The following is a 12,047-nucleotide window of genomic DNA, read 5'->3' as shown; positions in this document are numbered from 1 at the left end:
AATTCTGAAACAGATAGGAATACCAGACCACCTGACCTGCCTCTTGAGAAACCTATATGTAGATCAGGAAGCAACAGTTAGAACTCGACATGGAACAACAGACTGGTTCCAAATAGGAAAAGTAATACGTCAAGGCTGTATATTTATCACCCTGCTTATATAACTTATATGCAGAGTACATCACGAGAAAACGCTGGGCTGGAGGAAGCACAAGCTGGAATCAAGATTGCTGGGAAATATATCAATAACCTCAGATATGCAGATGACACCACCCTTATGGCAGAAATTGAAGAACTAAAAAGCCTCTTGATGAAAGTGGAAGAGGAGAGTAAAAAGTTGGCTTAAAGAAAGAAAACTAAGATCATGGCATCCAGTTCCACCACTTCATGGCAAATAGGTGGGGAAACAGTGGCTGACTTTATTTTTCTGGGCTCCAAAATCACTGCAGATGGTAATTGCAGCCACAAAATTAAAAGACGCTTACTCCTTGGAAGGAACGTTATGACCAACCTAGATAGCATATTCAAAAGCAGAGACATTACTTTGTCAACAAAAGTCCGTCTAGTCAAGGCTATGATTTTTCCAGTGGTCATGTATGGACGTGAGAGTTGGACTATAAAGAAAGCTGAGCACTGAAGAATTGATTCTTTTGAACTGTGGTGTTGGAGAAGACTCTTGAGAGTCCCTTGGACTGCAAGGAGATCCAACCAGCCCATCCTAAAGGAGATCAGTCCTGGCTGTTCATTGGAAGGACTGATGCTGAAGTTGAAACTCCAATACTTTGGCCACCACATGCGAAGAGCTGACTCATTGGAAAAGACCCTGATGCTGGGAAAGATTGAGGGCAGGAGGAGAAGGGGACAACAGAGGATGAGATTGCTGGTTGCATCACTGACTCGATCGACATGGGTTTGGGTAGACAGACTCTGGGAGTTGGTGATGGACAGGGAATTCTGGCGTCCTGCGGTTCATGGGGTCACAGAGTCGGACATGAATGAGCAACTGAACTGAACTGAACTGAACCAACCATATCCTTGCCAACATTTGTTATTTGTGGGGGTTGGTTTTTTTTTTTGGTTTGTTTGTTTGTTTGTTTTTGATGATAGCCATTCAGCTATGTGTGAGGTGATATCTCATTGTGGCTTTGATTTGCATGTTCCTAATAATTAGTGATGTACCTGTTGGCCATATGCATTTCCTCTTTGGAAAAAATATCTGTTGAATTATTCTGCCCGTTTAAAATCGCTTTTTGTTTTTTTATGTTGAGTTGTATGAACTTATCGGATATTAACCCCTTATTGGTTACATTATATGCAAATATTTTCTCCTTTGACATGCAAAAGCTTTTCATTAGGTTCCATTTGTTTATTTTTGCCTTTGTCTCTTTTCCCTTAGGCAATTGATCCATAAAAATATTGCTATAGTTGATGTCAAACAGTGTTCTACCTATGTTCTCTCCTAAGAATTTTCTCAGATCTTAATCCATTTTAAGTTGTTTTTTGGTATATGTTTTGAGAAATTATACTGATTTCATCCTTTTACGTGTAACTGTCTGGTTTTCCAGCACCACTTACTGAATTTACTCTCTTCCTTGTGGTTTAATGACTTTTTTCTTTTTTTTTGTAAACTGTTATATTTATGTTACTTTCTCTTTCTCTCATTCTGATTTGTTTGTTTGCTTTAGCATTTACTATAGGATAGCTTCATGGTTACCAGGAGGCTTTCATATAATAACATAGCACTCTATTTTAAGTTGGTAAGAACATAAATTTGATCCTTAAAGCTCAACATTTTTATTTTCCTCATCACAGTTTATATCTTTATATCTTGTGTATCCCTTAAGTAGTGATTATAATAGTTATTTCAACTACTTTTGTATTTTAATTTTTATACTAGCTTTATAGGTGATTGAAGCACTACCTTTGCTATATATTTGTGTTCTGTATCCAGTTCCCATGACCCTGCAGCAGGCCACTGTCAACGCGTGCCTCCACCGGAGACTCCTGGACACTCACAGGCAAGTCTGGTTTAGTCTTTTGTCGGAACACTGTTCCTTTCTCCTGGCTCCTGGCTCACTTGCAGAAGGTTTTGTTTGTGCCCTCCAAGAGTCTGTTCCCACAGTCCTGCGGAAATTCTGTAATTAAATCCCATTGGCCTCCAAAGCCAAATTCCCTGAGGATTTTTGGTCCCTTTGCTGCATCTCCATATCCAGGTTGGGAAATCTGTTGTGGGTCCTAGAACTTTCTAAACAGTATGAGAATTTCTTGGTATACTTGTTCTACAGTTTGTGGGTCATCTGCTCAGGGGCTCTGTGGTGGGGCTAATGGTGACCTCCTCCAAGAGGGCTTATGCCACATACTGCATGACCCAGGTCTGCTCTACCAAGAGACCCTGTCCCCATGGCAAGCCACTGCTGACCCATGGCTTTGCAGAGGACACTCAAACACTCAAAGGCAGGTCTGGCTCAGTCTCTGCAGAGTCTCTGGGTTCTGGTGCACAGAAGAATTTGTTTGAGCCCTCCAAGCGTCTCTGGTGGATATGCGGTTTGATTATAAACAAGAATTTGCCCCTCCTACTGTCTTGTTGAGGTTTCTCCTTTGCCCTTGGATGTGAGGTATCTTTTTTTAATAGGATCCAGCATTCTCCTGTTGATGGTTGTTCAGCAGTGAGTTGAAATTTTGGAGTTCTCACAGGAGAAGGTGAGCACACATCTTTCTACTCTGCCATCTTTACCTTCCCTAGGGTCTTGCTTATTTCAGACCTTATAGCACAGTCCCAGAGAGTGGACACATAGCTACTCTTGAATCAAACCTATTTGGAGCCTAAGCCTGGACATCATTTTTCCTGGTGACTGGGGATTCCTTAAATCTCCCATGAAGCACAGTTGGGATAAAGATCATAATATGCTCCTGTCATCTTACACAACAAATTTAAGGCAACAAGAGTAAGAAAGCTAAGATGCTCTTCCCCTAGTTCCCATCCCCCCCGCTTTTTGGTCCTTTCCAATCTCCTCCTAGGACTGGAAACCTAAGATGAGACTTATCACTTCCACTCCCACCCCTACACCCCCAACCCCTTCCCACCCTGTATCCCCATGGTGGGGTCATCAGGCTTTGCCTTTCAGTTACTTCGCCCTTCACCTTAGGAAACATAACTAAGAACAAAGCTAGTGGAGGTGATGATATTCCAGTTGAGCTATTTCAAATCCTAAAAAGATATTGCTGTTAAAGTGTTGCACTCAATATGCCAGCAAATATGGAAAACTCAGCGGTGGCCACAGGACTGGAAAAGGTCAATTTTCATTCCAATCCTAAGAAAAGTCAATGCCAAAGAATGTTCAAACTACTGCACAAATGCACTCATCTCACAGGCTAGCAAATTAATGCTCAAAATTCCCCAAGCCAGGCTCCAACAGTATGTGAACCGTGAACTCCAGATGTTCAAGCTGGTCTTAGAAAAGGCAGAGGAATCAGAGATCAAATTACCAACATTTGCTGGATCATCAGAAAAACAAGAGAGTTCCAGAAAAACATCTGCTTCTGCTTTATTGACTACACCAAAGCCTTTGACTGTGTGGGTCACAACAAACTGTGGAAAATTCTTCAAGAGATGGGAATGCCTGACCTGCCTCCTAAGAAATCTGTATGCAGGTCAAGCAACAGTTAGAACCAGACATGGAACAACAGACTGGTTCCAAATAGGAAAAGGAGTACATCAAGGCTGTATATTGTCACCCTACTTATTTAACTTACATGGGAAATGCTGGGCTGGATGAAGCACAAACTGGAATCAAGATTGCTGGGAGAAATATCAATAACCTCAGATATGCAGATGACACCACCTTATGGCAGAAATTGAAAAGGAACTGAAGGGCCTTTTGATGAAAATGAAAGAGGAGAGTACAAAAGCTAGCTTAAAACTCAACATTCAAAAAACTAAGATCATAGCATCTGGTCCCCACACTTCATGGCAAATAGATGGACAGGGAAGCAGTGGAAACTGTGACACACTTTATTTTCTTGGGCTCCAAAATCACTTCAGATGGTTACTGCAGCCATGAAATTAAAAGACACCTGCTCCTTGGAAGAAAAGCTATGATCAACCTAGACAGCATACTAAAAAGCAGAAACATTACTTTGCTGACAAAGGCCTGTCTAGTCAAAGCTATGATTTCTCCAGTAGTCATGTATGGATGATAGTATTGGACCACAAAGAAAACTGAGCGCAGAAGAATTGATGCTTTTGAACTGTAATGTTGGAGAAGACTCTTGACAGTCCCTTGGATGGCAAGGAGATTGAATGAGTCAATCTTAAAGGAAATGAGTCCTGAATATTCATTGGAAGGACTGATGCTGAAGCTGAAACTCCAATACTTTGGCCACCTGATGTGAAGAGCTGATTCATTGGAAAAGATCCTGATGCTGGGCAAGACTGAAGGCAGGAGGAGAAGGGGATGATAGGGGGTGAGATGGTTGGATGGTATCACCAACTCAGTGCACATGACTTTGAGAAAGCTCCAGGAATTGGTGGTGGACAGGGAAGCCTGGCATGTTCAGTCCATTGTGTTGCAAAGAGTGAGACATGATTGAGCAACTGAACTGATTGACTGGCTTACTATATATTTACCTTTTTACTGAAATATTTTCTTTCATATATGTATATATATATATATATGTTTTAGAAATTAAACTTTATTTTCTATTTAAATAAGTCCTTTTTTACACTGCTTGTAAAGCCAGTTTAGTGGTGAAAAGTCCTTCAGCATGTGCTTCTCTCTCCTTCTAGTCTAGATGATAACTTTTCTGGGTAGAGTATTATTGGTTGGATTTTTTTTTTTAATTCTTTTGTTTCAGAACTTTGAATATATCACTTCACTCCCTTCTGGCCTGAAAAGTTTCTACTATATAATCTACTGATAATCTTATGAATGTTCCCTTGTATGTAACAAAATGCTTACTCTAGATGCTTTTAATACTTTCTCTTCATGTTAACTTCTGCCGTCTTAATTACAATGTGTCTTGATGTAGGTCTCCTTGGGTTCATCTTAATTTAACCCTGAACTTCCTGGATCTAGATATCTGTCTTTACCCAAGTTAGGGAAGTTGTCATCCATTATTTTTTCAAGACCTGGGCCATTTTCTCTCTCTCTTCTCCTTCTGGGACCCCCATAAGTTGAATGTGTGTCCACTGAGTTTTGTCTTCTAAGCTCCTCAAGCTCTTTTTACTTTTTATTTAATTTTTATTGCTCCGATTGGGTGAGTTCTACTGCCTTGTCTTAAAGTGGACTGCTGCTTTCTTATGTTTCATCCAGCCTGTTGTTGAATATGCCCAGTGTATTTTTCAGTTCAGTTTTTGTATTCTTCTAGCAGTAATTTCTTTTTGTTTACTTCTATGAAATTGAAGAAGGACTTCAATTAAAATTTTATTCAGATTGCATCCAACCCTATGTCATTATGTCGCATGTTATATATGGTCTAAGAAATATGTTAAGGTATGTAATGTAATAATCTTTACTGTATGGGAGTAAGACGTGAAATGATAAAGACAAAAGTAACATTTCCTTTATTTGTTACTGTATTCATTCTTTCATGGCAATATCTTTACTTAAAAATGACCTGTAATATAGTCTTAATGATACCCTGTGCATAAGCTTTCACTGTTAAGATTATTGTCCATGAATCTATGGCCTTTACAATGTCTTCACAATTATTTTCAGTTTATACTGATCCTCTGAGTCCACAGCTGAACACATTTGGTCATTGTCTTCTCTAGCTCCCATCTCTCAGCTGGCATTACCTGGCAAATCTCAAATGTAAATATCCTTGGGTTTCTTTTGCTATGTACAGCAGATATAAAACTGAAATCAGCAGTAATTTCTATCTGTCACTTTCTCATATTTTCCAACTTTTTGTTGACATTTTTCTGTATCTATTTATTCTTCTCCCCAGGTCAGTGAGTATTCTTATGACCATAACTTTGAACATTTAATCAGGTTAATTACTTAACTCTGTTTCATGAAGTTTTTTTCTTTCAAGGTTTTACCTGATTCTTTTATTTGAAATATATTTCTCAGCTTTCTTTATTTTGCTTGACTGTTTTGATTTGTATACTGTAGATGTTTCAGCAGCCTCCCCCCAACATTGAAGAGTGGCCTCAGGTAGAAGACAAAACTTATTATTCAACTGCTCCAACTCTTTGTCATCTCTCTAATCTTTGCATTTTCAAACAGCCTATTATATTTTTAAATGCTCCTAGTATTTGAGAATGTGCCTAGATCTCTCAGTGTTCCTAAGAGGAGTATTTCAGTACCTTGCTTCAGGCTGTTTGGAAGACAGAATTCAGGCAGCATCTTTTAAAAGTATGCAAATATATACAGCTTTGTGGGAACTTAAACTTAAGTCCCATTAGCAAGGTGATCTGATGATCTACTCCAGGTTGCAGTGGCAAAAGCTGGGGCTTCAGACAATGGTATAGGCTCTTTTTTTAATTAAAATATAATTGACTTATAATATTACAGTGCTTTCTAGTGTGCAACACGATGAGCAAAAATTTGAACATGAAGAGATGCTCAATTGCATAATTCACCAAGGACATGAAAATTAAAACTGCAATAAGATAATCCTAGCATGCTGGCTAAAATTTACAAGATTATAATACTATAAAGGTTGAAACTAGCACAACCACTTTCAAAAATAATTTAGCAGTACCTTCTATACAGTTTTTTTTAAAGGCAGCTTTCTAAAATAATGTTATAAGCCAGGAATTCTATTCCCAGGTATATAAGCAACAGAATGCAAGCCCACATGTACCAGGAGACCTATACAAGAATATATGTAGTAGAGTTATTTGTATTAGCTTCAAAAGCAAGTTAAAGCTCTTTGTTGCCTTGAGGTCTTCCTGATGGACTGAGATGGAATAATCTCTATTTACCATTATATGCTTTCCTTGTCTCAGAGTGAAGTAGGTAGGATGTAACATAATATATGTAAGTGATATGCATTTGTAGATATGAAATTAAATGGTCCCTTAAGGGATTCGTTGGTGGCTCAGATAGCAAAGAATCCACCTGCAATAAGGGAGACCTGGGTTCCATCCCTGGATTGGGAAGATCCCCTGGAGAAGGGAACAGCCATCCACTACAGTATTCTTTGAAGAAGGAAATGTCCACTCCAGTACTCTTGCCTGAAAAATTCCATGGACAGAGGAACCTGGTGGGCTACAGTTCATGGGGTCGCAAAGAGTTGGACACTACTGAATGACTTCACACTCACTCACAGTATTCTTTTCTGGAGAATTCCATGGACAAAGGAGCCTGGCAGGCTACAGTCAGTGGGATTGCAAAGAGTTAGACATGACTGAGTCACTTCCACTTTCACTTTAAGAAGACCAGAATACAGACCCAGAAAGAAAAGGTGGGGAAAACTATTTGAAAATAAGAAACTGGCATTCCTCATGGCAGGTAATGTCAGTATACCAGGATGAAAACCTGACTTTTAAAAAGTTATCCTGTCTGCAAGACAGCAAAAGAGACACAGATGTATAGAACAGCCTTTTGGACTCTGTGGGAGTGGGAGAGGTTGGAATGATTTAGGAGACTGGCATTGAAACATGTATAATATCATATATGAAACAAATCACCAGTCTAGGTTTGATGCATGATACTGGATGCTTGGGGCTGGTGCACTGGGACTACCCAGAGGGATGGTATGGGGAGGGAGGAAGGAGGGGGGTTCAGGATGGGGAACACATGTATACCTGTGGCAGATTCATGTTGATGTATGGCAAAACCAATACAATATTGTAAAGTAATTAAAATAAATAAATATTTAAAAAGTTATCGAAGCAATTCACATATACAGAAATTAAAAACAAACAAAAAAAAACTGTATAGAAAGACATTGGAGAAGGAAATGGCAACCCACTCCAGTATTCTTGCCTTGAAAATCCCATGGACAGAGGAGTCCATGGGGTCACAGAGAGTGAGACACAGCTCAACGACTAAGCATATAGCATGTATGCTTCTGCTGCTGCTGCTAAGTCGCTTCAGTCGTGTCCAACTTTGTGCGACACCTTAGATGGCAGCCCACTAGGCTCCCCTGTCCCTGGGATTCTCCAGGCAAGAACACTGGAGTGGGTTGCCATTTCCTTCTCCAATGCGTGAAAGTGAAAAGTGAAAGTGAAGTCGCTCAGTCCTGACTCACAGCGACCCCATGGACTGCAGCCTACCAGGCTCCGCCATCCATGGAATTTTCCAGGCAAGAATGCTGGAGTGGGGTGCCATTACCTTCTCTGATAGCATGTATAGAAAGATATAAAATAAAATATCTTCTTCCATTCCATAGTTCTGAAAATATAACCACTATTTTAGGTTTATTTCCCAGGAAATAAGAAAGGATTCTTATATCAATTTATACATGTACTCTATATTTTACATTTGGAGAAAAGTTATGACCAACCTAGATAGCATATTCAGAAGCAGAGATATTACTTTGCCAAGAAAGGTCCGTCTAGTCAAGCCTATGGTTTTTCCAGTGGTCATGTATGGATGTGAGAGTTGGACTGTGAAGAAAGCTGAGCGCCGAAGAATTGATGTTTTTGAACTGTGGTGTTGAAGACTCCTGAGAGTCCCTTGGACTGCAAGGAGATCCAACCAGTCCATTCTGAAGGAGATCAACCCTGGGATTTCTTTGGAAGGAATGATGCTGAAGCTGAAACTCCAGTACTTTGGCCACCTCATGCGAAGAGCTGACTCATTGGAAAGACTCTGATGCTGGGAGGGATTGGGGGCAGGAGGAGAAGGGGACGACAGAGGATGAGATGGCTGGATGGCATCACGCACTTGATGGACGTGAGTCTGAGTGAACTCTGGGAGTTGGTGATGGACAGGGAGGCCTGGTGTGCTGCGATTCATGGGGTCGCAAAGAGTGGACACAACTGAGTGACTGAACTGAACTGAACTGAATATTAGTATAAATACCAATCTACTCCTCATGTTTTTCTCTTCACATTGATCAAGGCTGTCTTGTTTTCTTACATGTACAAGCTTATCTCATTCTTAATGTCTTCATGATGTGTCATTATTTTGATGTATCAGAATATTCTTAAGCAGTCCTATGTTTATTCTGGAGAAGGAAATGGCAACCCACTCCAGTATTCTTGCCTGGAGAATCCCAGGGACAGAGGAGCCTGGTAGGCTACACACAGTCCATGGGGTCACAAGAGTCGGACACAACTTAGTAACTAAACCACCACCATGCTTATTCAGTCTTATAATGTTTCTTCCAGTGTTTAGCTATTATGAGTGATGTCATAATAAACATTATTTTAGAGCTATCTTCCATGCTTTCCTTAAGGCATTTTTCCAGCAATAGAAATGTGGTATCAAAACCCCTAACATTTATTTTTATCACTTTGATCACAGGGCAGGAAACTTTGATAAGTAGTTAAAAATGGGAACTCCCACTTCCTTTTTTCTAGCTTACTAATGCATCCTGCTCTTTGAAAAAGCTATTTCACAGATGCCTTTCTTAGGGCTAGGGTGATAGTGTACAACTGTGAGATCAATGACAAACGCACTATTCCTGAGAAAGCTTCTCTTTTGGCCTCAGCCCTGGGCGGCCCAAGTCTTCATGCTGCTGTGGGTGTCACTGCTGATCCTGGGTAAGTAAAACAGCTCAACATGGGTCCTGGGTTGGGTTAGGACAGCATCTCTCTACCACGGACCTGGCTTTTTGTGGGGGCTCAGCCCCTGCTCAAAGATTCTTTCCTGCCTCGAGAGATTATGTTCTCTGACTTCACCATATAGCTCAGAGATTCTTCCTTTGAGGCTGCAAGAGTGGTCAGAGCCTCAACTTTACAGAAAAGGAAACCACAGTGACCACAGCACTAAGGGATTATTCATCTTTTTTCTACAAAATAATACTACATCATGAAGTGCAGCAAGTGTTTTCTGTTTGCTTGTTCATATGGTCTCATTCAGATAAGATCTTACCTTTCTGTCTGCAAAGGAGGTGTGTTTATTCCTTATATGACAATCCAAGGCTGTGGTGCTGGACATGGGAGGACAAGTTTTCTAAGACAAAAGATGTCTCCTTCTTTCGCACACAAAAGCAAACAGTATCAGTGATTGGCAGTTAAAGAGCACAAAGAAGGGGAGATGAAGACAGGGACTCTCAAGGGGAAGTGGGCAAGGCAGGGGAAAAACCTAAGATGCTTGATATTTTTCTTTTCCCCCTCGGGTTTATTGAAGCATAATTGACAAATTAAAATTATATGTATTTAACATGTGATACACATATATTATGCAATAATTACTACAATCAGCTAGTTAGCATTCTTCTCACTTCACACAGTCAGTCACCTTGTGTGTGGTAAGAACACTCAGGATCAACTCTTTTAGCAAATTTTAGCAAATTTCAACTTAACGTTATTATTAACTAGTCACCGTACTCTACATTAGATCTCCAGTACTGCTTCATCTTACAACTGAAAGTTTGTTCCTTTGACCAACATGTCCTCAGTTCTCCTATAGCGTACTCACTGCTGGCAAACACCATTTTAGTCTCTGCTTTTGTGAGTTCAACTTTTTCAGATTGCACATGTAAGTGAGATCATGTAGTATTTGTCTTTCTCTGTCTGGCTTATTTCACTTAGCATAATGTCCTCCAGGTTTATCCATGTTGTCTCAATGTCATGATTTCTTTCTTTCTTTAAAAATTGAATAATATTCCATTGCATATATGTGTGTGTGTGTATACACATACTACCTTTTATTTATCCATTAAACAGAAGACAGACACTTAGATTGTTTCAATATTCTAGCTACTGTGAATAATGTTGTAATGAATATGAGAGTGCAGGAATCTCATTGTGATACTAATTTCATTTCCTTCAGATATATAACCAGAAATGGGGTTACTAGATCATATGATAGTTTTATTTTTAGTTTTTTAGGAACTTCCAGACTATTTCTGCATTATGACTGTGTGAATTATATTCTTGCCAACAATGTACAAAGTTTCTTTATTAACACTTGTTATCTTTTGTCTATTTGATAATCAGTTCAGTTCAGTTCAGTTACTCAGTCGTGTCCGACTCTTTGATAATAGCCAATCTAATTAACGTGAGGTTTTATCTCCTGGCTTTGATTTGTGTTTCCCTAATGTTTGAGCATCTTTTTATAAACTTTTGGAGATTTGTACATCTTCTATTGAGAATATCTATTCATATTCTTAACTACCTTTTAATCAGGTTATTTGTATTTTGCCATTTATTTGTTAAAGTTCCTTAGACATTTTAACCCCTTATTGGATAGATGGTTTTCTTTTATTTTCTCCCATTTCATAGGTTGCTCTTTATATTGTTGATTATTTCCTTTGTTTGCAAAATTTTTATTTTTGATGCAATCCCACTTGTTTTAGTTCTTATTTTTGTTGCCTATGCTTTTGGGGTCATACTGAAAACTCACGTCCCAGGTCAATGCCAAGAAGCTTTCTCCCTGTGTTCCCTTTTATCAGTTTTACAGTTTCAGGTTCTATATTTAAGTCATCTATTTCAAATTGATTTTTGTATATGTTGAGATACAAGAATCCAATTTTGTTTGTTTTCATGTGGGAATTCGGTTTTCAGAGTGATTTATGGAAGGAACTGTTCTTTCCCTTTTGTGTGTTTTTGGTACTGATTTTGAAGATCAGTTCAGTTCAGTTGCTCAGTTGTGTGTGATTTTTTGCCCATGAACCACAGCATGCCAGGCCTCTCTGTCCATCACCAACTCCCAGAGTCCACCCAAACTCATGTCCGATGAGTCGGTGATGCCATCCGACCATCTCATCCTCTGTTGTCCCCTTCTCCTCCCACCTTCAATCTTTCCCAACATCAGGGTCTTTTCAAATGAGTCAGCTCTTTGCATCGGGTGGGCAAAATATTGGAGTTTCAGCTTCAACATCAGTCCTTCCAATGAACACCCAGGACTGATCTCCTTTAGGATGGACTGGTTGCATCTCCTTGCAGTCCAAGGGACTCTCAAGAGTCTTCTCCAACACCACAGT

At 39.6% G+C, this 12,047-nt stretch overlaps 1 protein-coding gene across 7 annotated transcripts in view; it reads left to right on the top strand.

Moving 5' to 3' along the window:
- Positions 1-9,508: 9,508 nt before the first annotated feature.
- The window catches only part of LOC101112371 (Fc receptor-like protein 5), a 57,564-nt gene continuing 55,025 nt past the window's right edge, over positions 9,509-12,047 (top strand). For all 7 annotated transcript variants that reach the window (XM_042255969.2, XM_060403146.1, XM_060403150.1 and 4 more), the window contains exon 1: positions 9,509-9,660. In XM_042255969.2, the coding sequence (XP_042111903.1) occupies positions 9,564-9,660 (97 nt within the window). In that variant the 5' untranslated portion in view covers positions 9,509-9,563. The remainder of the gene's footprint in view (positions 9,661-12,047) is intronic.

Source organism: Ovis aries, chromosome 1, assembly GCF_016772045.2.
Source record: "Ovis aries strain OAR_USU_Benz2616 breed Rambouillet chromosome 1, ARS-UI_Ramb_v3.0, whole genome shotgun sequence".
Classification (NCBI taxonomy): domain Eukaryota; kingdom Metazoa; phylum Chordata; class Mammalia; order Artiodactyla; family Bovidae; genus Ovis; species Ovis aries.
Note: the sequence above shows the minus strand (reverse complement) of the source record. Positions and strands in the feature narration are given on the sequence as shown.